The sequence below is a fragment of the Chiloscyllium punctatum genome, chromosome 15 (assembly GCF_047496795.1).
Source record: "Chiloscyllium punctatum isolate Juve2018m chromosome 15, sChiPun1.3, whole genome shotgun sequence".
Classification (NCBI taxonomy): domain Eukaryota; kingdom Metazoa; phylum Chordata; class Chondrichthyes; order Orectolobiformes; family Hemiscylliidae; genus Chiloscyllium; species Chiloscyllium punctatum.
In genome coordinates, this window is record NC_092753.1 from 38132996 (window position 1) to 38160775 (window position 27780).

At 41.0% G+C, this 27780-nt stretch overlaps 1 protein-coding gene across 16 annotated transcripts in view; it reads left to right on the top strand.

The window, feature by feature from the left end:
* The window catches only part of dmd (dystrophin), a 1983813-nt gene that overhangs the window by 1373505 nt on the left and 582528 nt on the right, over nt 1-27780 (top strand). For all 16 annotated transcript variants that reach the window (XM_072585000.1, XM_072584994.1, XM_072584999.1 and 13 more), the window contains one exon: nt 2750-2925. In XM_072585000.1, coding sequence (XP_072441101.1) covers nt 2750-2925 — 176 coding nt within the window. The remainder of the gene's footprint in view (nt 1-2749; nt 2926-27780) is intronic.

Sequence of the window (27780 nt, forward strand, 5' to 3'; positions counted from 1 at the left end):
TCATGACCATACTGTAACCTGGGCTTACTCATTTTGGTCTGCAGCAATAGAGACATGTCCTAGAATGGATCAGACACACTGGGAGAAAGAGGCTTTCTTTGTGTAGTGTGTAGCTGCTACAACACTGGGTTAGGTTTCAGGATGGTGAGGAGTGAAACCAAGAGTATGCACAATGATCATAAAAGAAACATTTAACATCTGTATCTGTGTCGCTGCCATTTCCCATTCAACTGATAATGTTCAGCTTACCTGTTCTTAATAGACACTAATATGATGTGCTAATTATTTTTCCCTGTGCCTTGTCAGCATGTTTCACCTTCTCTGTCCTTGAAAGCATTCACCCTGCCTCTCAATGCCCACTTGAAACTGCTGGTGGACGATTTATGAATCCCCTTTCATGATCACTGTTATTCTCTTCTCATCTACTCTCTTTGCCAGTCGTATTATCCCCTTCACTCTCCTTGTTCAATGTACAGTATTGTACTTGACCCACTTCTCACTTGAAGAATTCACCTGACATCATTCATGCATTCCTTTTTATTTCCCTATGTCCCTTATTATCTAAGAAGCCTACCTTCCACCTTTGCTGGAATGGATGTAGCCTGCATCTGAAAACCTTCCTCCTTAAAGATAGCCTGCTGTTCTGTCACTGTTTTTCCTGCCAGTCTTTGGCTCTATTTGACTTGATTTAGATTCCTCCTCATCCTATTGAAATTGCGCACCCCCCACCCCCGCTTAATCTAATTGAAATTGACCTCTTCCAATTTATGTCTACGTTAGATAGTCCCCTGCTCTTTTCTGTTACTAATCTAAACTCATGATAGCCATGTTCGCTCTTCCCCGAAAAGTTGCCTGGTGAGGTTTTAATCCAGTATATGTTTTGCTTCTTGACAACTGGGAGCAGAGTTTAGCACTGATGGTCAGGAATGTCTGTGAAGCCAGTGTTAATGTACTTTAAACGCCGTTATGTGTTACATGGCAGTAGTTGTGTTTGTAAATATGGAAGGATAATCATTTGATCTTTGCACATCTGTGTATTGTTGTTATTAGTTATTGCAAGCAGAAATGACATGTCATAAATATTATTATTTAACCAACACACTATTACTTATGTTCTAAACTGTAATGAATATCAGAGGTCATATATAACTGTTATTCTTTTCAGAAAAATGCTGAATATTTTTATATAAGTATTGTCACGACCCTGATAGGAATAGTGCCGTGGAAATTAACCTCCCCCGCCCAATCCACAATTTATCACAAATGTGTAAATGGTCAATTTAATCACAAAATTAGTTAACTTGCAAGACTTGAGCTTCTATCTAAGATAAACTTTCAGCAGGTTTCATCATCAAATAAGAAAAAAAACTTATAGCAAATTTATCCCTTAACAAGTGAAAAATTGGCTTATTAATTACTGACATGACAACAAACTGTATCCTTTCTATCTCAGCACACACTCATATTTGGTCACAAATAGGAAGGACAAAACAGACAAGATGAGCAGTTTTGTGGATAGAAACATAGTGTAAAAAGGAACAAAGTTTGGGGAATGAGGTGATTTTCCAACAGTTCCTTTTTGATTTATGCTGACGATGTCACGTCAACCACTGTGGAAATGCTTGATTCAGTAGCCAGTCATTTGGACCTAGGTCCTTTGCTTAATTCGAAGTTCTTTCTTTCAGGGTGTTTGTGCTGGTTTTCTCCTACTCAGAGGGAGGGGAAGAGAATTGGCTTGTTTGCAGACGTTTTGAGGCCAGAGTGCCAACTGCTATCTTCTCAGTCTGTAACAAAACTGTTAGTTAAAACAATATAAAAGCTGCTGCTGAGCAGACTTATTTTTCATCCCCAAAATACTTATTGCCCTCTGGGCTTTCAATATTTTCTAATATAGCTTCTCCAAAACTTATGTGCTCTTATGGAACCAATGAGTGACACCAAACGGTTCCATTTTTGTTGCAGGCTATCAGTAAACACCAGTTCATTCTCTACAAAACAGCAGTCTACACTTCCCATTTCCAAATGGTATTTCAAATAAAATAGATGTCGTCTTACAGTATATTTCTCCATCACCTTTCTCCCACAACTGCACCGCAATGATGGTAATTTTTATGTTAGTGTTAAAGATTGGTGAATGAACCTCAATTTTTGCACTGCCTTTTCTACAGGGTGCATTTTGTATTTTTGTAAAGTGATGGTAATTATGCAGAGTGCAGGAGAGGAACAATTTTAGCTTTGTACATGAACTACATACATTTTTTGAGATTCCCCACAGTATGGAAGCAGGCCCTTCAGCCCAACAAATCCACACTAACCCTCTGAAGAGTAACCCACCCGATATTTATCCATGACTAATGCACCTCACACTACGGGCAATTTAGCATGGCCAAGTTACCTAACCTGCACATCTTTGGATTGTGGGTGGAAACCGGAGCACCCGGAGGAAACCCACGCAGACACAGGGAGAATATGCAAACTCCACACAGACAGTTGTCCGAGGTGGGATTCAAACCCCGGTTGCTGGTGCTGCGAGGCAGTAGTGCTATCCACTGAGCCACCGTGCCGCTCAATTGAACCTATTGTTCCAATACCTTTAAAAAGTGCTTTCTGCTTATTAATGGTCCATTCTGCATCTATTTCTGAAAAGCAGTGAATAATACTACTGTTGATCTTGAAGGTGAAAGTTTTTTCATTGTGTATCCATGATGATTTAGCAAGGAGATTAATTCTTTGTACTGCTGTTTTACAGGAATTACAGAATGGAATTGGAAGCCGGCAAAATGTTGTCACGTCTCTGAATGTGACTGGGGAGGAGATTGCTGGACAGTCATCAGCATCCGACGGTGCCATCCTTCAGGAGAAGCTCAGCAGCCTGCACAGGCGTTGGCAGGAGATCTGCAGACAAGTGGATGAGAGAAATAGAAGGCAATCTCAAAACTTTCTTTACATATTTTATTGTTGGCTGGTTCTTGATATTCAATACTTAATATTTTCTCTATCCAGGTTATAATTTCAAGTACAAATGATGAAGTTTAATCTCTGCAATATATCGGAAACTCTGACAGTTTATTCATTGAGAGTTTCAAGGGTGTTCCCGATTGCTATAAGTTCAGTGAAAAATTGGTGGATAGTCGCATTACAGCTAATTTTCCACTCCAATTTTCACAGTTGAGGAGCCAAAGAGATTCATGGTGATTGTCTATTTGATGATATGCCAGTGGGATTCTGTATTCCAGCCAAAACATTCCACCAGCCACTAGTATAACAAAACGCTGGTTCATTCTTGTTGCATTCAAATTTTTATTGTTGTTGACCTGTTGAATTTTAATTAGATTTTGCTTTAAGTTAAATTGTTTTCAAAGAAAACATTTTTCCATATTGATTCACTCAATAAAAGGGGGATATATGCAAAACTCCTTTCAGGAATGAAAGTGCCTTCCTTACCTGGTGTGGCTGATATGTGACTCCAGACCCACAGCAATGTGCTTGACTCTTAACTGCCCTCTGAAATGGCCTATCAAGCCACTCAGTTGTGACATCAGTTGGATCACCTGACATCAATCTAAGCACCAAAGCAACAATGGGAAAAACAGCCCTGTTGCTTCTGCAAAATCTTCCTTCTGAATATGTGGAAGCCAGTGCCAAGATTAGAAGAGCTGTCTCACAGATTAGTCAAGCACCTGTCTGATATAGCCATAGATACCACTCGTGACTTCTCAGACATTGAAGCAGTCCATGTCTAAATGTAGAAAACCTAGACAATATCCAGGTTTGGGCTGACAGGTAGCAAGTAATATTTGTGCCACACAAATGACCAGGTGATGACCATCTCCAGCAAGAGAGAATCTAACCACCACTCCCTGACATGTAATGGAATTGTTATCACTAAATCCCTCTCCATCAATATTCTGGGGATTCCTATTGACCAGAAACTGAACTGGACTAGTCACATATATACAGGTAGCTACAAGGGCAGTTCAGAATCTAGAAATACTGCAGTAAGTAACTCACCTCCTGACTCTCTGAAGCTGGCTGCAAGGCAAAAGTCAGGATTATGATAGAATCCTCCCCACTTACCTGGATTGGTGCAACTCCAACAACACAAGACATTTGACACCATACTGAACACTGCAGCAGCTTGATTGGCCACATACCCACAAATGTCGACTGCCTCCACTACTGATGCTCAGAAACAACAGTGTGCAACATTGACAAAGATGCACTGTAGAAATTTTCCCAGGCTTCTTAAAGAGCACTTTCCAAAACCACAACCATGTCCATCGAGAAAGGGAAGGGTAGCAGATATATGGGAACACTATCACCTCCAAACCACTCACCATCCTGGCTTAGAAATATATATTGTTCCTTTACTGTCACAGTGTCAAACTTTTGACACTCCTTTGCTAATGGCACTGTAGTTCTACCTGCAGCAGATGGAATAAGGAGTTTAAGAAGGCAGCTCACCACCACCTCAAAGGCAAATAAGGATGGACAATAAATGCTGGTCCAAGCAGTGACACCCACATCACACAAGTGCATTTAAACATTGCAACCTGAAGTTGATGTAATTTTCAAACCGTATTTGATAAAATGCTGCATTATAAGCATTTCAGGAAAGTTAAAAATTGTACAATGAAAGGACCATTGACATCAGTGACAGAGCAGTGGTAAAGCACAGTCTTATTTGAACTGGAAGAAGTTACATAGTGAAGCTCCCCAGGGGTCAGCAGTAGAATCACTGCTTTTCTTGGATCGACATTAGTGATCAATACTTGTGCGCAAAAAACAAGACTCCAAACCTTGCAGATCATATAATATTTTTAATTACTGTTAACTATGGGGTGTAAAGCAATAGACTTTTGGAGGTCATGTAAATGATTGTGAAATAGATGAACAATGTTCTCAAAGGGGAGGAGAGCCAGCAAGGGGTCATTGTCCACATTGCAACCAATGATATAGGAAGGGAAAAGATTGAGATTCTGAAGAGAGAGTTAAGCAGGAATTTAAAAAGGAAGTCCTCAAGAGTAGTAATATCTGGATTATTCCCAGTGCTACGAGCTAGTGAGGGCAGGAATAGGAGGATAGAGCAGATGAATGCATGGCTGAGGAGCTGGAATATGGGAGAAGGATTCACATTTTTGGATCATTGGAATCTCTTTTGGGATAGCAGTGACCTGTACAAGAAGGATGGATTGCACCTAAATTGGAAGGGGACTAATATACTGGCAGGGAAATTTGCAAGAGCTGCTCTGGAGGATTTAAACTAGTAAGGGGGGGGGGGGGGTGTGGAGGGGTGGGTGGGGGGGGGTGGAGTGGAGGGGTGGGGGTGGGACCCAGGGAGATAGTGAGGAAAGAGATCAATCTGAGACTGGTACAGTTGAGAACAGAAGTGAGTCAAACAGTCAGGGCAGGCGGGGACAAGGTAGGCCTAATAAATTAAACTGCATTTATTTCGATGCAAGGGGCCGAACAGGGAGGGCAGATGAACTCAGGGCATGGTTAGGAACATGGGGCTGGGATTCACAGCAATTATAGAAACGTGGCTCAGGGATGGGCAGGGCTGGCAGCTTAATGTTCCAGGATACAAATGCTACAGGGAGGATAGAAAGGGAGGCAAGAGAGGAGGGGGAGTGGCATTTTTGACAAGGGATTGCATTACAGCTGTGCTGAGGGAGGATATTCCCAGAAATGCATCCAGGCAAGTTATTTGTGTGGAACTGAGAAATAAGAAAGGGATGATCACCTGACTGGGATTGTATTCTAGACCCCTTAATAGTCAGAGGGAAATTGAGAAACAAACTTGTAAGGAGATCTCAGCTATCTGTAATAATAGGGTGGTTGTGGCAGGGGATTTAACTTTCCACACATAGACTGGGACTGCCATAGTGTTAAAGGTTTAGATTAGATTACTTACAGTGTGGAAACAGGCCCTTCGGCCCAACAAGTCCACACCGACCCACAACCCACCCATACCTCTACATTTACCCCTTCACCTAACACTACTGGCAATTTAGCATGGCCAATTCACCTGACCTGCACATTTTTGGACTGTGGGAGGAAACCGGAGCACACCCATGCAGACACGGGGAGAATGTGCAAACTCCACCCAGTCAGTCGCCTGAGGCGAGAATTGAACCTGGGTCTCTGGCGCTGTGAGGCAGCAGTGCTAACCACTGTGCCACCGTGTTTAGATGGAGATGAATTTGTTAAGTGTGTACAAGAAAATTTTCTGTTTCAGTATGTGGATGTACCTACTAGAGAAGGTGCTAAGGGGAAGCACTTTGAGGCCAGCGACCATAATTCTATTAGATTTAAAATAATGATGGAGAAGGATAGACCAGATCGAAAAGTTGAAATTCTAAATTGGAGAAAGGGCAATTTGATGGTTTGGGGCAGATGTTCACAGATAAAGGGACGGCCGGAAAATGGGAAGCCTTCAGAAATGAGATAACGAGAATCCAGAGAAAGTATATTCCTGTTAAGGTGAAAGGAAAGGCTGATAGGTAGAGGGAATGCTGGATGACTAAAGAAATTGAAGGTTTGGTTAAGAAAGAGGAGGAACATATGAAGGATAGATCAAGTGAATCCTTAGAAGAGTATAAAGGAAGTACGAGTATACTTAAGAGGGAAATCAAGAGGGCAAAAAGGGGACATGAGATAGCTTTGGCAAATAGAATTAAGAATCCAAAGAGTTTTTACAAATACATTAAGGACAAAAGGGTGACCAGGGAGACAATAGGGCCCATCAAAGATCAGTAAGGCAGCCTTTGTGTGGAGCCGCAGAAGATGGGGGATATACTAAACGAGTACTTTGCATCAATATTTACTGTGGAAAAGGATATGGAAGATACAGAATGTAGGGAAGTAGATGGTGACACCTTGCAAAATGTCCATATTACAGAGGAGGAAGTGCTGGATGTCTTGAACACATATAGATGGATAAATCCCCAGGACCTAATCAGGTGTACCCTAGAACTTTGTGGGAAACTAGAGAAGTGATTGTTGGGCCTCTTGCTAAGATATTTGTATCATTGATAGTCACAGGTAAGATGCCAGAAGACTGGAGGTTGACTAATGTGGTAGGCTTAAGATGGGTGGTAAGGACAAGCCAGGGAACTATAGACCAGTGAGCCTGACGTCAGTAGTGGGCAAGTTGTTGGAGGGAATCCTGAAGGACAGGATGTACATGTATTTGGAAAGGCAAGGACTGATTAGGGATAGTCAACATGGCTTTGTGCGTGGGAAATCATGTCTCACAAACTTGATTGTGTTTTTTGAGGAAGTAACAAAGAGGATTGATGAGGGCAGAGCTGTAGATGTGATCTATATGGACTTCAGTAAGGCATTCGACAAGGGTCCCCATGGGAGACTGATTAGCAAGGTTAGATCTCATTGAATACAGGGAGAACTAGCCATTTGGATACAGAACTGGCTCAAAGGTAGAAGACAGAGGGTGGTGGTGGAAGGAATCTTTTCAGACTGGAGGCCTGTGATCAGTGGAGTGTCACAAGGATCAGTGCTGGGCCCTCTACTTTTTGTCATTTACATGAATGATTTGGATGCGAGCTTAAGAGGTACAGTTCAGGAGTGGAGGAGCCTCAGCCCTTGACCTTGTCCAATAGGTACGAGATTCTTGCTCCCTCTTCGGATGAGGAAAAGGGCTCTGGACAGGATGAGTCAACTGACCAAGGCACCATGGTGCAGAAGGCCATTCAAGAGGGGGGAGTTAATAGACAAGTAGTGGTTATAGGGGATTTTATAATTAGGGTGACAGATAGTATCCTTTGCAAGCCAATCAGGAGTCTCGCATGGTGTGTTGCCTGCCTGGTGCTAGGGTGCAGGACATCTCCGACTGGCTTGAAAGGATATTGGAGCGGGAGGGGGAGGATCCAGTTGTTGTGGTCCATGTTGGTACTAACAACATAGGCAAGACTAGGGTGGAGGACCTGTTTGGGGATTACGAAGCACTAGGCAGGAAATTGAAGCACAGGTCCTCAAGGGTCATAATCTCCGGATTACTGCCGAGCCACGTGCCATTTGGCATAGGGACAAGAAAATTAGGCAAGTAAACATGTGGCTAAGGGATTGATGTTGTAAAGAGGGATTCCACTTCATGGGGCATTGGCATCACTTTTGGAACAGGGGGGATCTGTACCATTGGGACGGTCTCCACCTGAACCGATCAGGTACCAATGTTCTAGCGAAGAGGATAAATAGGGTGGTCAGTAGGACATTAAACTTCTGAGTTGGGAGGAAGGGAAAGTGAAAGCGACAGGGAGTATGGCGTTAAATGGAAATATAAGCAGCAGGATAGCATGTTTCCAGGCAGATTTAAAATTGAGGCAGACTGAGAATGCAGAAAAAAGCAAGGATAACTTAGGACATCATATGACTTCCAATATCTCTAATGATTGGAAAGTTAGCATTAAGGGACTTCACCTGAATGCTCGTAGCATTCACAACAAAGCAGATGAACTAATGGCACAGATCATAGTGAATGATTATGATGTGGTAGGCATCACAGAGACTTGGTTACAGGGGGGTCAGGACTGGCAGTTAAACCTCCAAGGATTTTCAACTTATCGAAAAGACAGGGAGGTCGGCAGAGGGGATGGGGTTGCCTTGTTAGTTAAGAATAAAATTAAATCTATGGCACTGAATGACATAGCGTCAGATGATGTGGAGTCTGTGTGGGTGGAATTGAGGAACCACAAAGGCAAAAAAACCATAATTGGAGTTGTGTACAGACCTCCTAACAGTGGTCAGGACCAGGGACGCAACATGTACCGGGAAATAAAGAAGGCATGTCAGAAAGGCAAGGTCACGGTGATCATGGGAGACTTCAATATGCAGGTGGACTGGGTAAATAATGTTGCCAGTGAATCGAAAGAAAGGGAATTCATGGAATGCTTACAGGATGGCTTTTTGGAACAGCTTGTCATGGAGCCCACAAGGGAGCAGGCTATTCTGGACCTAGTGCTTTGCAATAAACCAGACTTTATAAAAGATCTTAAAGTAAGGGACCCCTTAGGAAGCAGCGATCGTAATATGGTAGAGTTCAGTCTGGAGTTTGAAAGAGAGAAGGCAAAATCGGATGTAATGGTGTTACAGTTAAATAAAGGTAATTATGAGGGCATGAGAGAGGAACTGACAAAAATAGACTGGAAGCAGAGGCTCGCGGGGAAGACAGTAGAGCAAAAATGGCAGGAGTTTGTGGGTATAATTGAGGACGCTGTACAGAGGTTCATCCCCAAGAAAAGAAAGATTATCCAGGGAGGGATTGGACAGCCATGACTGACAAAAGAAGTCAGGAAATGTATTAAAGAAAAAGAGAGATCCTATATAGTGGCCAAGAACAGTGGGAAATCAGAAGATTGGGAAGGCTACAAAAACAAGCAGAGGATAACAAAGAGAGTAATAAGAAAGGAGAGGATCAAATATGAAGGCAGGCTAGCCAGTAATATTAGAAATGATAGTAAAAGTCTCTTTCAATACATAAGAAACAAACGACAGGCAAAAGTAGACATTGGGCCACTTCAAACTGATGCTGGAAGCCTAGTGATGGGAGATAAGGAAATAGCAGGAGAACTTAACAAGTACTTTGCGTCAGTTTTCACAGTGGAAGACTTGAGTAATATCACAACAATTAAAGGGAGTCAGGGGGCTGAGTTGAGTATGGTTGCCATAACAAAAGAGATAGTGCTAGAAAAGCTAAAAAGTCTTAAAATTGATAAATCTTCTGGCCTTGATGGGATACATCCTAGCATTCTGAGAGAGGTGTCTGAGGAAATAACGGAGGCATTGGTTGAGATCTTTCAAGAGTCACTGGAGTCAGGGAAAGTTCGGGATGATTGGAAGATTGCTGTTGTAACCCCATTGTTCAAGAAAGGATCAAGGCAAAAGATGGAAAATTATAGGCCAATTAGCCTAACCTCGGTTGTTGGTAAAATTCTAGAATCCATCATTAAGGATGAGGTTTCTAAATTCTTAGAAGAGCAGAGTCTGATTAGAACAAGTCAACATGGATTTAGGAAGGGGAGGTCATGCCTGACAAACCTGTTGGTATTCTTTGAAGAGGTGACAAGTAGGTTAGACCAGGGAAACCCAGTGGATGTGGTCTATCTAGACTTCCAAAAGGCCTTTGATAAGGTGCCACACGGGAGGCTGCTGAGCAAGGTGAGGGCCCATGGTGTTCGAGGTGAGCTACTGGGATGGATTGAGGATTGGCTGTCTGACAGAAGGCAGAGAGTTCGGATAAAAGGTTCTTTTTCAGAATGGCAGCCGGTGACGAGCGGTGTCCCGCAGGGTTCAGTGTTGGGGCCACAGCTGTTCGCATTATATATTAATGATCTGGATGAAGGGACTGGGGGCATTCTAGCGAAGTTTGCAGATCTTACGAAATAAGGTGGACAGGAAGGTAGTACTGAGGAAGTGGGGAGGCTACAGAAGGATCTAGACAGTTTGGGAGAGTGGTCCAGGAAATGATTGATGGAATTCAACGTGAGCAAATGCGAGGTCTTGCACTTTGACAAAAAGAATAAAAGCACAGACTACTTTCTAAACAGTGAGAAAATTCGTAAAGCCAAAGTACAAAGGGATCTGGGACTGCTAGTCGAAGATTCTCTAAAGGTCAACATGCAGGTTGAGTCCGTGATTTAGAAAGCGAATGCAATGTTGTCACTTTTCTCAAGAGGGTTGGAATATAAAAGCACCGTTGTGCTACTGAGACTTTATAAAGCTCTGGTTAGGCCCCATTTGGAGTACTGTGTCCAGTTTTGGTCCCCATACCTCAGGAAGGACATACTGGCACTGGAACGTGTCCAGCGGAGATGCACACGGATGATCCCTGGAATGGTAGGTCTAACATATGAGGAACGGCTGAGGATCCTGGGATTGTATTCATTGGAGTTTAGAAGATTAAGGGGAGACTTAATAGAGACGTACAAGATAATACATGGCTTGGAAAGGGTGGACGCTAGGAAATTGTTGCTGTTAGGTGAGGAGACTAGGACCCGTGGACACAGCCTTAGAATTAGAGGGGGTAAATTCAGAACAGAAATGTGGAGACATTTCTTCAGCCAGAGAGTGGTGGGCCTGTGGAATTCATTGCTGCAGAGTGCAGTGGAGGCTGGGACGCTAAATGTCTTCAAGGCAGAGATTGATAGATTCTTGTTGTCTCGAGGAATTAAGGGCTACGGGGAGAATGCGGGTAAGTGGAGTTGAAATGCCCATCAGCCATGGTTGAATGGCGGAGTGGACTCGATGGGCCGAATGGCCTTACTTCCACTCCTATGTCTTATGGTCTTATGGTCTTATAGTTAGTAAGTTTGCAGATGACCCCAAAATTGGAGGTATAGTGGACAGCGAAGAAGGTTACTTCAGATTACAACAGGATTTTGATCAGATGGGCCAATGGGCTGAGAAGTGGCAGATGGAGTTTAATATGAGATAAATGCGAGGTGCTGCATTTTGGGAAAGCAAATCTTAACAGGACTTTCAACTTAATGCTAAGGTCCTAGGGAGTGTTGCTGAACAAAGAGACCTTGGAGTGCAGGTTCATAGCTCCTTGAAAGTGGAGTCACAGATAGATAGGATAGTGAAGAAGGCGTTTGGTATGCTTTCCTTTATTGGTCAGAGCATTGAGTACAGGAGTTGGGAGGTCATGTTGCGGCTGTACAGGACATCGGTTAAGCCACTGTTGGAATATTGCATGCAATTCTGGTCTCCTTCCTATCGGAAAGATGTTGTGAAACTTGAAAGGGTTCAGAAAAGATTTACAAGGAGGATTTGAGCCAGGCAGAGGCTGAACAGGTTGGGGCTGTTTTCCCTGGAGCATTGGAGGCTGAGGGGTAACCTTATAGAGGTTTACAAAATTATGAGGGGCATGGATAGGATAAATAGACAAAGTCTTTTCCCTGGGGTGGGGGAGTCCAGAACTCGAGGGCATAGTTTTAGCGTGAGAGGGGAAAGATATAAAAGGGACCTAAGGGGTAACGTTTTCACACAGAGGGTGGCACATGTATAGAATGAGCTGCCAGAGGAAGTGGTGGAGGCTGGTACAATTGCAACATTTAAAAGGCATTTGGATAGGTATATGAATAGGAAGGGTTTGGAAGGATATGGGCCGGGTGCTGGCAGGTGGGATATGTGGTCGGCATGGACAGGTTGGACCCAAGGGTCTGTTTCCATGCTATACATCTCTGTGACTCTAAGTGACCACTGAGAATTAAATCTGAAGTGATTTATTTTGAAAGAACAACCACAAGGAGGCAAAGAAAGGGTACAATTTGAATGGAACTGCAGTACTTGAAGCATTTCAATGTTTGTGTGTTGAAATTGAATTAAATGGCTAGGCAAGTTACGAAGATCTCTGGGACCCTGAACTTTAGTAGAGGCATACCCGAATCTAGACTCTGATCTCCAGCATCTGCAGTCCTCACTTTTGCCTCCATTTCTCATTCGAGTCTCAACCAAGTGTCAGCAGTCACATTTTCTCATCCTGCTACATGCACAATTGTCAAATTGAACACATGAAACATAAAGCTCCATCTAAACAGTCTGGCATTTTTGTCCTTAAATTTCTTCACAAACTTCAATGAGTTAAGGTCAGACTATATGATTGTCTCAGTTATGTTACTGGTAACATAAGCACTGAAATGTTGTAATATTAACACCAAGCTCAAAGTCTCCTTCTCAATCGTCGAATATTTCTACTGATGAATGTTCAACTTCCTGGAGAAATATCCAATAGGCCTTTCTATCTTCTTGTCGTATTCTTGCAAGAGCACAGCACCGACACCCACACCACTCGCATCAATAGCTCCCTTAAATGGTTTTGCGTAATTAGGTGTGGCTCACGCCGGGGCAATGGTTAACACAGCTTTCAGGCTGTCAACTACCTCTGACAGTTCACTGTCCACTGAACCTTCTTGCCTTTCTTTTGCAATTAAGTGAGTGAAGTAACCACACTGCAAAGGTTTGGTACAAATTTTAGCATAAAATCCACTTAATCCCAAGAACCGTAGTACTGCTCTTTTTGTCGATGGTATGGGAAACTCCCCAATTACCTTTGTTTTTGCATTCCATTGGGCCATTTGTCTGTGTCCAATAACATGGCCCAGGATAGTGACTTGGGCTTTGACAAATTCACTTGTAGCCAGGCTTATCACCAAGCCTGTCTACCAAAGATGATCAAACAATTCTGATAAATATTTTAACTGTTCCTTCCATGTGTGGCTAAAAATAACCAGGTCATCAATATAAACAACACAGTTGGGTAATCTGGCAATGACCTTATTGGTTCGTCTCTGAAATGTGGCTGCACATTTTTCATACTAAATGACATGATTTTAAACTGATACAGTCCATTCGACATTATGGAAGCCAAAATTGCCTTTGCTCTTTCTGACAAAGGTACCCACCAGTATCCTCTGAGCAAGTCCAACTTAAAACTATAAGCTGCTTCTCGCAGCTTCTCAACACAGTCTTCTAAATGTGGAATTGGATATGCATCAGTCTTTGTAACTGCTTTGACTTTGCAATAGTCCACACATAACCTTTGGTTTTAGCCCCATTACTATTGGTGAGTTCCAGTCACTGTAATTCACTTTGATTATGTCGTCTTTGAGCATGCGTTCTATCTCCTTTTGAACCTGAGCGACCTTTAGAGGGTTACACCTATAAGAATGATGCTTAATAGGAACAGCATCTTCTATATCTACATCATGCATGCTAGGTGAGTACTTCCTAGCTTATTTCCAATTATCTCCCCATGTGATAGTAATAACTCTTTCAGGTCATTTCAATTTTACTCTGGAAGATAACTCAGTGATTTATCCCAAGGTTTGACAACTTCCTCATGGTTCAATTTAATTTGAGGAATGTCCAATTCAGAATCCTCTGAACTTGGTTCTTCCCTTTAGACAATAGACAATAGGTGCAGGAGTAGGCCATTCTGCCCTTCGAGCCAGAACCACCATTCATTATGATTATGGCTGATCATCCTCAATCAGTATCCTGTTCCTGCCTTATCCCCATAACCCTTGATTCCACTATCCTTAAGAGCTCTATCCAACTCTTTCTTGAAAGTATCCAGAGACTTGCCCTCCACAGCCTTCTGGGGCAGAGCATTCCATACACCCACAACTCTCTGGGTGAAGAAGTTTCTCCTCAACTCTGTTCTAAGTGGCCTACCCCTTATTTTTAAACTGTGTCCTCTGGTTCGGGAGTCACCCATCAGTGGAAACATACTTCCTGCCTCCAGAGTGTCCAATCCTTTAATAATCTTATACATCTCAATCAAATCCCCTCTCAGCCTTCTAAACTCAAGCGTATACAAACCCAGTCGCTCCAATCTGTCAGCGTAAGGTAATCCCGCCATTCTGGGAATTGACCTTGTAAACCTACGCTGCACTCCCTCAATAGCCAGAATGTCTTTCCTCAAATTTGGAGACCAAAACTGCTCACAATGTTCCAGGTATGGTCTCACCAGGGCCCTGTACAGCTGCAGAAGGACCGCTTTGCTTCTCTACTCAATTCCTCTTGTTATGAAGGCCAGCATGCTATTAGCTTTCTTCACTGCCTGCTGTACCTGCATGCTTGCTTTCATTGATCGGTGTACAAGAACACCCAGATCTCTTTGTACTGCCCCTTTATCTAACCTGACTCCATTTAGGTAGTAATCTGCCTTCCTGTTCTTGCCACCAAAGTGGATAACCATACATTTAACCACATTAAACTGCATCTGCCATGCACCAGTCCACTCATCTAGCCTGTCCAGGTCACCCTGTATTCTCCGAACATCCTCCTCACATTTCACCCTGCCACCCAGCTTTGGGTCATCAGCAAATTTGCTAATATTACTTTTAATACCTTCATCTGTATCATTAATGTACATTGTAAAAAGCTGCGGTCCCAGCATTGATCCCTGCGGCACACCACTGGTCACTGCCTGCCATTCGAAAGGGAGCCGTTTATCACTATTCTTTGTTTCCTGTCAGCCAACCAATTTTCAATCCATGTCAGTATTTTGCACCTAATACCATGTGCCCTAATTTTGCTCACTGACCTCCTATGTGGGACTTTATCAAAGGCTTTCTGAAAGTTCAGGTATATTACATTCACTGGATCTCCCTTGTCCATCTTCAGAGTTACATCCTCCCAAAATCCCAGAAGATTCGTCAAGCATGTTTTCCCCTTCATAAATCCATGCTGACTCTGACCTATCCTGTTACTGCTATCCAGATGTGTTGTAATTTCGTCCTTTATAATTGACTCCAGCATTTTTCCCACCACTGAGGTCAGACTAACTGGTCTATAATTCTCTGTTTTCTCTCTCCCACCTTTCTTTAAAAGTGGGACAACATTAGCCATCCTCCAATCTGCAGGAACTGATTCTGAATCTGTAGAACATTGGAAAATGATCACCAATGCATCCACGATTTCTAGTACCCTGGGATGCAGACCATCAGGTCCCGGGGCCTTATCAACCTTCAGACCTAACAGTCTCTCCAACACCATTTCCTGCCTAATATAAATTCCCTTCAGTTCAGGTCCTTCAGCCACTATTACATCTGGGAGATTGCTCGTGTCTTCCCCAGTGAAGACAGATCTAAAGTACCAATTCAACTCTTCTGCCATTTCTTTGTTCCCCGTAATAAATTCACCCGTTTCTGTCTTCAAGGGCCCAATTTTAGTCTTAACCTTTTCTTTTCACAGACCTAAAAAAAAGCCTTTACCATCCTCCTTTATATTTTTTGGCCAGTTTACCTTTGTACCTTATTTTGTTCTTTGCGTATTTCCTTTTTAGTTATCCTCTGTTGTTCTTTAAAAGCTTCCCAGTCCTCCGATTTCCCACTCATCTTTGCTATGTTATACTTTTTCCTTTTGTCTTTATATGGTCATTAACTTCCCTCATCAGCCACGGCCACCCCTGCCTCCCCTTAGGATCTTTCTTCCTTTTTGGAATGAACTGATCCTGCATCTTCTGCGTTATATCCAGAAATACCTGCCATTGTTGTTCCACTGCCATCCCTGCTGGGGCATTGCACCATTGAACTTTGGCCAGCTCCTCCCTCACAGCTCCATAGTTCTCTTTATTCAACTGAAATAGTGTCACTTCCGATTCTACCCTCTCCCTTTCAAACTGCAGATTAAAGCTTATTGTATTGTGGTCACTCCCTCCTAATGGCTCCTTCGAGGTCCCTGATCAAGTACGGTTCGTTGCACAACACCAGATCCAGAATTGCTTACTCCCTGGTAGGCTCAGGACAAGCTGTTCTAAGAATCCGTATCGGAGACACTCCACAAACTCCTTTTCTTGGGCTCCAGTACCATCCTGATTCTCCCAGTCTACCTGCATGTTGAAATCCCCCATAACAACTGTAGTAATATCTTTGCAACAGGCCAATTTCAGCTCCTTATTCAACTTACACACTACATCCAGGCTACTGTTTGGGGGCCTGTAGATGACTTCCATTAGGGTCTTTCTACCCTTAGAATTTCTCAGCTCTATCCATACCGACTCTACATCCCCGCAAAGAACTAAATATTATTCCTTACTGTCAGGGACACCCCACCCCATCTGCCCGTCAGTCTGTCCTTAAGATAGCATGTATAGCCTTGAATGTTCATTTCCCAGGCCCTGTCCACTTGAAGCCACGTCTCAGTTATCCCCACAACATCATAACTGCCAATTTCCAAATGAGCCTCAAGCTCATCCATCTTATTTCTAATGCTTCATGCATTCATATATAATATTTTTAATTTGTTACTCCCCTCACCCTTCCTATCAATCCCTATTTCACTTGACCTTACGGCATGATCCTTTTTTGAGTTTTCTGCTCCATTGATTCCATTGTCTTTCTTGACTTCTCTTGTTCTAACTTTCCCTTTAACTTCCTTCTTAAACTTCGAGTTTGTCCCCTCCCCCCCTCCCCCGCTATTTAGTTTAAACCCAGCTGTGTTGCAGTGGCAAACCTACCTGCCAGAATGCTGGTCCCCAACCTATTGAGGTGCAACCCGTCCCTCTTGTATAATTTATCCTTACCGCTAAACATACCCCAGTGATGCAAGAATTTAAATCCTTGCTTCCTGCATCAGTTCCCCAGCCACACATTAAAGTCCATTATCTGCCTGTTCCTGTCCTCTCCAGCCTGAGGAACTGGAAGCAAACCAGAGATAACCACCCGGGATGTCCTGCTTTTCAGCCTTCCGAGTTCTCCGAAGTCCCGCTGAAGAATGTCCCTTCTTTTCTTCCCAACATCATTTGTGCCGACATGCACCACCACGTCTGGCTCTTCACCTTCGTCCTTGAGGATTTCCTGCACTCTGTCTGCGATGTCCTTAATCCTGGCACCAGGAAGGCAACACACCATTCTCAAATCCCGCCTGTTGCCACAGAAACCCCTTTCAGTCCCTCTCACTATGGAGTCCCCGATTACCATGGCTCTGTGTGATGTCTGACTCCTCGGCTCTGCCTCCACGCCAATTTCTGATTGGCAGACCTGACCGCCTCTCGGACTGGCAGTGATGTCTGTCTCTATGGTTTCCATTGTAATCAGTAACACATTCCCTTCTTGCTTTCCTTCCTTGTCAAAATACCTGTTGAGCATTTTCACATGACACACTCTGAGATTTCTTTCTGTCTGGAGTCCCTATCAAGTAGTTCACCTCAATCAATTTCATTTCGACTTGATAAGGTCCACTGAACCTTGCTTTTAAAAGTTCACCTATCACAGCAAACAACACGAACACCTTATCCCTGATACCAAAATTGTGATTTTTTTTGATTTCCTGTTTGCTTCCAGTTTCATTGTAAGCTGGGATACTTTTAAATACTGTCTAGCCAACTCCCCAGCTCGATTCAATTGTTCTCTTAGATTTGCCACATAATCCCAACATGTGGTCTCTGAGTTTTGACTTCCCAATTTCTCCTTAATCAATTTTAACAGTCCTCTCACTTAATGCCCAAAATCGTATTCAAATGGTTGGAACCAAAGTTGGAATCAATTTCAATCCATGAGGTAAAGAAATTGGGGAAAAGAGAAATCCTCACCTGGAAAGGCAAAGGTAGATCTCTGTGAAAATCATAATGATAACTTACCACAGGTAAAAAGGAAACCCTTGAAAAGGACAGAGAATTCGATTAGATTCCCTACAGTATGGAAACAGGCCATTTGACCCAACAAGTCCATACCGACTCTCCGAAGAGTACCTACCCAGACTCATTTTCCCTCTGACTAATGCACCTAACACTATGTGCAGTTTAGCATGGCCAATCCACCTGACCTGCACATCATGGATTGAAATTAAATCTGGAAGCCAAACTTTGCTTTATGGGCCAACTCATAATCATCAGCCATTTCAGCTGCTAACCTTGCCATTTTAACTCTCTGCTCTTCAACATGAGTTCTCACTACTTCAGAAAGTGAATTTTTGAACTCCTGTCAAAGTGCCAATTTCTGAAGTTCAAATTCTCTCTCTCTTCTGCTGAAGCAATTCATTCTTTTTCTCTTTCCTCTGCTTTTAATCATAATTCCTTGTCTTTTGCCTCTCACTCAATTCATTTTCAATTGAATTGTAGCCATCTCTAAAGATTGATGGTGTTTCCAGCAAATATAAATGCTGAGCTATTGCTATAATTATCTCTTGTTTCCTCACAGAAGGAGGCAGCTCCAACCTCAGATTGTCTGCTGATTCCAACAGCTTGGCCTTAATCACCTTTTGTAAAACCACCAGGGTCACTTCACCTAGTCCCAGAAAACTCTTGGCGACTGAAAGAGCCATTGATATCCCAAGCACTGTTTATACCAACCAAACTCAAAACCCAGAACAAAAGACACGCACCCCTACCACTCACTGCTTTTGAGTCCAACAACTCTAATCCCAATGTGAAACCATCAAACAAATACCGCAAAGAGCCCCCAATCTATTCTGGACTAGGCCAGGCCCTTCAAAACATTTCAAGAAGGTAGCCCAGACCCTAACTTTGCTGGTTGTTTTAAGCAGGTGTATGGTGGATATTCCAGGAGAAAAGCAGCTGGTCAAACCATTTAGTTTTAAACAAAACAATTGATTTACAAGGTTACTGAATGAAACACAAACAACAGTAAACAGAGTAGCAAATAACTTAACCTCTCCGAAAACCCAACAGAATCATCCCAACTTCATGATGCTGTTCCAAATACTTGCAGCAATCCCCATAAACACGGCTTCGCACAAAAGGTAAAATCAAACACAAAATCTTAAAAGATAGATGTCAGAGAGAGAGAGAGAGAGTACTAGCCTTGACCTGTGTCTGAGAGTCCAGCAGCCTTTCTTCACACTACTGCTTTTAAAAAAAAACCAAACCAGAGAAAATCTGAGCTGGGAGAACTGGCTGCTCCCCTTTCATTGTACAAGTGTTTTTTTTAATTAAACTGGAAAGCCTTCTTACTGAGGCAATAGCTGTTAGCTATAAGCAACTTGGCCCGAACACCCTTCAATTCCCAGACTTTTCAGAGTCTGTGTCGTTTACGACCTCTCTTTAAAAAAAAAGCCAAGGACAGCATAACCTTGTTAAAAGGAGCAGCTTCGTTACACCCTGTGAGGCATATAATCTTCTGTAAAATTAAGCAATCTTGTTGACAGTCTTCCGTACTTACAACTGTGTCACTTTCCACATAGTTTCTCCCAATGTCTTGTTTCATGTTTTACTTGCTGTTCCTGTAAAATATAAAATATGTAAAGTTTTTTTTAACTTTGTAGGCAACATTAACTCATTCGCTGCTAGTTAAGATTCCAACATTTTAGTCACAAAGTGCTTTTAGTTCTATTCAAGCTGTTTCAACTTCTGCTTTACTCTTTGAGAGGCAGTAAAGTATTTATTGAGTCTCTGTTACATCTGTAACCTATACCCTTGAGATATGTCAGGTGACTAGAAATGCACAACAGAATTTGAGAGCTTTTAAGAGATGCATTGAGTGAATTTATGTGTTCTTTAAGCTAATAACCAATGAGAATTTAAAGGTCAAAGTGAAGTGGTCCAGATTCAGGATGCAGCAATTCTTGCATGCACAAAGCAATTTTGTTAATGGGGATCGGTGCAGGCGTGTATGTGAGGCACATTAACAAATCTCTTTGCTCCCAACAAGACAAAAGGTATGCCATTCAAGATAAACATCGCCAAGACTGGAGGTAGCAACAAGCTCCAAATCTGGAACATGAAACCAGAAACATTGTGCAATATTTGGGCAGTACATTGTGAAACACTGAAGAATTCATGATTACAATACAATTTGGGTATATTTTTGGACTTGGTATTCAGAAACAGAATGATGTATGAATTGATAAATGAATGAAGCCACAAAGTTACTCAATAAAAAATCATGTATGATTATCTTTAACAGGAAGGCAACATCAAAGAATACTTCAGAATATTGTTTCACACAATTGAATAGTGCAGCTTCTACCTATTGTCAGAATGTTTCTGTGAAGCACAATGTGGAGAGTCGTATTCAGGAGGACACTATTGATTACAGTTTAGTGATTAGTTGTTGCTGTATTGGCTATAATATGCCACAGGCAAATCTGTTTGATAATGCTAAAAGCTTTAGGAGTCAAAAGATCGGCTATATTGCATCTGCTTGCTGTGCAAAGGCCAAAGCAAGAACGAAAATGTCTCCACGTTAATGGAAAACAGCCACATCATAAGATGGAATATACAATCTTACATGAAGATGAGCTGGGGAAATATATATTGCAGTATCTTACAGGGATCTGAATGGTCTGTGGCAAGAGTTGTTGCAGAATCAAATGAGAAATGCGGCAAGGCCAACCTTGACATTCGGAGTGTATTGTTGCACCTTTCAGGGTTTTGGTAAACAGCATGGCATGCTTCTCATGAGGCAGCCGCGATCTGTCATTTAGGGGAGATTATTGATTGTTAAACATTGTTAAATGAAGGAAGGGGTGGAGGCAACTTGATCTACAGCACATTAAAACGTCAATCGAACATCTGTAGCATGAACCAGCTGCCTGTGTACAATGTACAATGCCTCTGTATTAAACCAAATGGTCACATGGGATGCTGCTGTCATTCAGGGCATCCTAGTACAATCAGTCAGAATCACACAGTTCAGGGGCTCGACTATAGTCAGCAATTCACTTGGCACCCTCACCACCACATGATCTATCTGACTTTGGTCTGGGGAGTGGGAATTAGGTAGTCCTCTGTGGCCAGCAGCAGCAGTCAGGAGAGGCTCATATTGTCAGTTAGGGTGCTGCAGATCAAAATAGATCAGAAATCTGGGGAAATCACAGTCCAGGGTTCGCTGTTATTCATTAAGAGGAATGGGAGTCAAGATTAGATTGGGGGTAGGGTGGAGTGGGGTGATGCCAGGATGCACAGGTGGCTTTTGGGGAGGTATCAACGAGGATAGTGTTGGCAGGAAACTACAGGGGAGTGGAGAGTATGTGGAGTAGCAATAGAGAGCCTGGAAGGCAACGAGAAGCATGGTTTATGGCAATGACAACAGCCGTGCCCTCAACATTTTGCAGCTACGCATGTAGAGCGAACATGCTTTTGCATTAAATGTTTGTCAAAGGCAATTGCAACATGCCATTCGTACCACCCAAATTATCATTGTTAGTTAAAAAGCAAAAGACATATCTGACCTTCGTTATCTTCTCAGCACTTTTCAATCTTATCCATCATTTCTGTCTACATAGCTTGGAATAGTGTGAGCTTCATGACAAGTTGTTGAAGAAGGGTGTGAAATGAGACTTGTCAAAGGTACAAGATGATCATTATGATGTATGTAAGAGAAGCTTAATGAGTGCTGCACTATTTGTTCAATGCAATGCAAATTGGGACCTGAGGATAGCATGTCATTCTGCATACTGTTAAATTAGGGCAGTGATGTCGTGAGTGACGGTGAAAAGACTGCCATAGAATTTCATTGAGTGCACTGACTGACAGTGAAAGGTAACTTTGCACAGATTGAAAACAAAGAGCTTATTTGCTAACATTTTCAGGATCAAAATTTGTTTTAGTCCATTATGATTGGGTAGAAATTGTATAATAGTTATAGATCATAAACACCAAGTAGCTGTTTAGAGTTTGAAGTCTGCAATGATGACAATGGCAGGTATCTAATTTTACATGGTAGCAATAGCATTCACCTTTAAATGAAGGTTTTAAGGAATATGAGTCAAAGGCATGTATTTGGAAATATGCCATCGATCAGCCATGACCTTATTGTGTGGTGGAATAGGCTCGAGGGGCTGGATGGCCGATTCATGTTCCTATGTTACAATGAATTAGGGGACTCCACATCATAGACATGGTGTGAGAAAGGTACAGCCCACTGCTACTAATGTACATTACCAATAGTCTATGTAGGACTATCACTCAGAAAGATGATCAAGAGATCATGTTCAGAGTCATGGACCAAGTCATACAGCAGCTAGAAAAGCTATGACTGAAGGTGACAATTAAAATAATGATTCATGAAGAGTGACCAAAGAGAGTGTGTTCTTAAAGGCAAGTATAGTGGCTCCTAGTATAGCTTTGTAACGTAATGAAAATTGTTGGTCAGTGGAAACAATCATTTTATATTGAATCAGGCGATGAACCAAGGAGGTAAGAAAATTCTGGTCTTAATATAACAACTTTTACAGAGTTCACAATTAAATGGAAAATTCTTCTGACGAGAAATGTGATATTAGTTTCACATTTACATCTTCAAAAAACACACATACACTTAGAAAGTAAATTAAATGCATCTACACTTAGGAGAAAAGGCAAGGGGAGCTGAAAGTAATCTAAGATGATAGGCTGTCATTTCTCTTTTATTTTATTGCATTTTTACAATCTTATCAACTGCACAGCAATCTTTATAAGATACCAGTTGTCATTGGTATTACTGTGCATGTAGACTGCACCAAATGGCATTCTGATTACGCTGGGTTCTGACTAGAATACTGGGATTCAACAGGAGTTTGCTTTACAATCTCAGCATCCCAATCTCAGTATTATTTCATTTGCAGAATCGTCACTGTTTTGAACTGAACTATACAAATTATAATTGCAATTTGAGAAGTGCATGCGTTATAACTGAATTGCCATAGCCTTTCTATCACGGTGAAAGGAATTGCTTATTGTTCCAAAGCTAAGCCACTATCTGTTGACCTCAAATGACTGCTCATAAAGATCTCTGTGGAACAGATGTCCACTTTCTTGATGACACCTTGATCAGGAAGTAAAACATAGTGATCTTCATATTTCCAGCAACAGTGTAATTTGCAATTTAATCAGGAGCCATTGAAGTATTGCTACTGACAGTAAACCAGGAAGTTAAAACCACTTTATCCTTCACTTCTGGTTAAAAAATAGTTGATTATGATTCATTTAGATACTAGTTAAAATTTCAATGGAAACAAACTTTTCAGAAAAGCATTTAAATACATATAGTATTTTTTAAAAATAAAAATGGAGAAATTGAACATTTCATATGTAATATTTTCAAGGACAGAGGAACGGATGAATGGACCCAGAGGCAGGCCGTCAGTATCACCTAGATGACCCCAAGACTCTAGCAATAGTGAATTTGATTAGATTTCAGGTATTTAAATCAGTTTAGTAAGAGGTAGTGAGAAGATAAATGAATTTAATAATTACTTAATTACAATGTGATAAAATGGCAGGTTGTAATGTATTGTTATTTGCAGCATGTGAAAATTCCTGAATGTAAGTGTGATCCAGAGCAGACATGTCAGCAGTGTTGGCAGTCTGAACACCTTTGGCTTAGAATTTGATCTGGACTGCATATACATTAATGATATCAGTTCAGTGTTTCCCAGACTCCTCAGGAATACTGGCTTAGCTGCAATGGCATCTCCTTTGATCTATCACAGTTTTTGTATGAGTAGCTAGCTATGTACTGCATTATGAATATATAATTACATGTTTTAGATACACAAATTCAAATTGGGAATTAAACCCCTAACGTAAACTAAGTGGAAATCTGAGAATTGAGAAACCAGTCTATAGAGCCTCATGCAATGACAATGGAATGGCCTTGGATTATTTGATAGGGTTACAATAAAATTAAGAGTTGCAAAATGGCAAGTGAACTCAGTTAGCTGGAGAACTGGAGACAGGATAAAGTTAATAATAATACATTATTATTAAAAGAAAAATGTAAACAAAATGTCCATTTAAATATGTGTTATTTCATTAAATGTTGACAATATATTATGCTCATTCATGGAGACTTCATTGTCAAACATTATTCCAAGAATAAAATACATTGATTTATTTCAAACAACTTGCAATTCCATGAGCTAAATATTTTGTGTTGTATTCAATGGCCACCGTGGTCCATTAAGAATGGATTGAGAGCAATAAACTTTCTTTATTCATTTTCCATCCCCTCTTGACATCCAGTAGATCTGAGAATAAGAATATTCCTGACCTGATGTCAATGAACATTCAGTTTCTTGACCTCTACTCATATATCTTGATAGGACCAACAGAGTGGTTCCTATTAATCTATTAATCCAGTAACAGGGCATAAGCAGATTGCAACTGATAATGGGCTGGAGGGGGGAAAATAGCTTATCCTTCTCCTAGCTTCTGTGATTGCTTGCATTTGTTTATGACTGCCAATTTTTTGAGAGATATTCAAAATCCAGGAAACTACAGTTATGCTTTTTGTTGTATGAAAATAGAGACAAAGGTGGTTCTGTTTAATTCAAAGCTTAACTTGAAACTTCATTCAGTCAGTTTGAGACTCCGGAAATACAGGCAAACTAGTTAAACTTCGAAGAAATAGAACATGGTCCGTCAATGATAAGAAATATGGAAGGAGAAAAGCAGAGTGTACTGAAGAGTTTTTGGTAAATTATTAGGATCAATCTTAAATTTATGATTTTTAAAATCATATTGCCTTTTGACTTAGTTTTAATAAAAACCTTTTGTGATCAAATGCAATTATTATGTTACTTATTTTTTTCAGTAAAATTGTTTAAGTTGAAAAGTCTGATTCTCTAATTGTTTATCAAAACACAGAATCAGTTCACTTAAGTGAAAAAAAATACAGTTGCTGGAGATAAGTAACTGACTTTGCTATGTGGAGCACATTGCATATGTCTACGAAGAGATCAAGGCTAATTTCAATGTTATATAGAATATAGATTTACCTATGAGAGACATTCAAACACTTGAGTTAGTATAAGAGTAAACTGTGTAAGTAGGATCCAATAATGTAGCAAAAATTCTGCCATCCTGTTTTCCCCCTAATCCTTTTTCCTGTACTTGCTGAACGACATCTTGGTCTGGATTTCTCACTGTGATGTTAAGAAGTACAGTGATTAACTGAACCAATAAATACATTATTTGTGTCCAAATGCATGCTGCAGCTCTGGAGGTTGCCAAAACCTGACACAAGGGTCTTCCAAAAATCGTATTTCATGAATGTAAATTATTTGGATCAGGATAGGAATGGAATGGAATGGTCTTTTCATTAAAACCTCGACAGTTTTAAATAACAGCAACAAAAATGAGTAGTATTGAGGAGATTGTCCTTTATTGAAAACTCAGTTATGGTTGAAGAACTTTTTTTGTGGAAAACATGTTCGAATCAATACCTGTCTTTCTACTTTTAGTAAGAATTTCTGATATTCTATACAGATATTTTCCTGCATTAGTAAAATAGCTCAAAGTACTGCAGTCAAGTCTTCATAAATGTATATGCAATTTAAGTTTAATTCTTATACAAGCACAGAAGCCGAATATGTCTCCCCATTTAGTTTGATTATACTCGAGCTGAAAATGTCATTCCCATTTTTTTCATTGAATACAAGTTAATATGTCATTCCCATTGACTTCATTAGGACAGGTCCAGTGTGCCATTCTTAGTTAGTTGCATTAAACAGAAGTCCAATGAATCATTCTCATTGGCTTCATTAGCTACATCTCCAAAGTGTCATTCCCATTATGTTATTAGATTTAAAGTGTCATTCTCAATTACTTCCATTGGATGTAAATGCAATGCACAATCACAATTTCTTCTATTAGATATAAGTCCTATGTGTCATTCTCATTTCCATGTAATTGATCTGTGTCATTCCAATTTACTTCCATTTGCTACAAATCCATGGTGCAAGGAATAATCCGGTGAAAAGGTTGAAAAACATGACCAAAATCTCATGTTTCTCAGTTATTCTTTCTATGTTCCATTAAAATGAAAGATTATTCTTTCAGCCATGTTAGTTATCCCATAGCTTAGTAATATCAACAGTTCTAATTGTGCACTTTGAACTTTATCATGTAAATCTGAACCATTTAAACCAGATTTCTGAAACCTGAGAGTATAAATCCAATGTGATAGTGGCAGCTATTGCTTTATGCTCTCTTCTGTAGAGTTATTCCAATTAGCAAGAGTTTTCTAAAGGTGGAACAAACACAGATTGGAAAATATATTCTTTAGTTTGTACTTCTACATACAGGAGGTCCCCAGATTGCGAATCAGTTCCATCTGGAGTCTGTTCGCAAGTCAATGTGTGCACAAGTTGAAACACAATGCAGGAATATATTGCAGCTGTTTGTAAGTACAGGAAATGTTCATATGCAAGGTCGTTAAAATTACACCCCTGTATAGGATTGCATTCATAAGTGCAAACATTCATAATGTAAGGACGCTGTATCTATTTTGGGCGGCACAGTGGCTCAGCGGTTAGCACTGCTGCCTCACAGCGCCAGAGACCCGGGTTCAACTTCCGCCTCAGACATCTGTCTGTGTGGAGTTTGTACATTCTCCCCGTGTCTGCGTGGGTTTCCTCCAGGTGCTCCGGTTTCCTCCCACAGTCCAAAGATTTGCAGGTCAGGTGAATTGGCCATGCTAAATTGCCCGTAATGTTAGGTGAAGGGGTAAATGTAGGGGAATGGGTCTGGGTGGGTTGCTGTTCAGAGGGTCGGTATGGACTTGTTGGGCTGAAGGGCCTGTTTCCACACTGTAAGTAATCTAATCTAAATGCAAGGAGTATTTTGAACTGAAGACATAGAGTAATTCGTAGAGTGTAATTTTGTAGCAATTACTAGAAAATAATCTAGATGGGAGAATGGCAACATAATGTTCCTGGTTATCAAGTCTTCGAATGAAATAGAAAAGTAGATTTTAAAAATGGTGATAAGAAACAATTACTGCTACAAAAAGAGATGGAGAATAGCAGTTAGCAATTTCCCCATTGCTGTGAGATTCAGAAGTCAAGTTTAATCCCCCATTATGAACCCCCTCAATGTGTTATCAAGTGAACTTTTCATAAAGTTTAAATCTTAATAACCATCTATCATGGGTCAACCATCCAATAATTTTATATCTTGATGTTTCAAGTTAGAAGTGTCTCTCAGTACAGAACTAGTGTCCTCATTAATTAATGGAGCAGCCCCACCACCTTTTCCTACCTTTTTCTCAATCCAACATGTCAACATCTAAAGCTATTTCATTAGTCTATAAAATACATGCAAGTGACTGAAGCTAAAGGTGAGCCTATTAAGTGTCAAAATGGTAAACTACATTTGGCAACAGAAACTATGAGTGAAGACTGTTAATAAATACGTTGTGGCTGTCTTCTCAAAACATAAGGCTGATGATTATATCAGAATTAAGGAGAAACAGCCTGGAATATGTAGTAAAGAATTAAATTATTTGTCACCTTTGTATAAATATATATCCCTGTATGGTCGACAGTGCAGTGGAAAACTTAAACTTGCAGGAAGATATAGATTGTCTGGTTAGT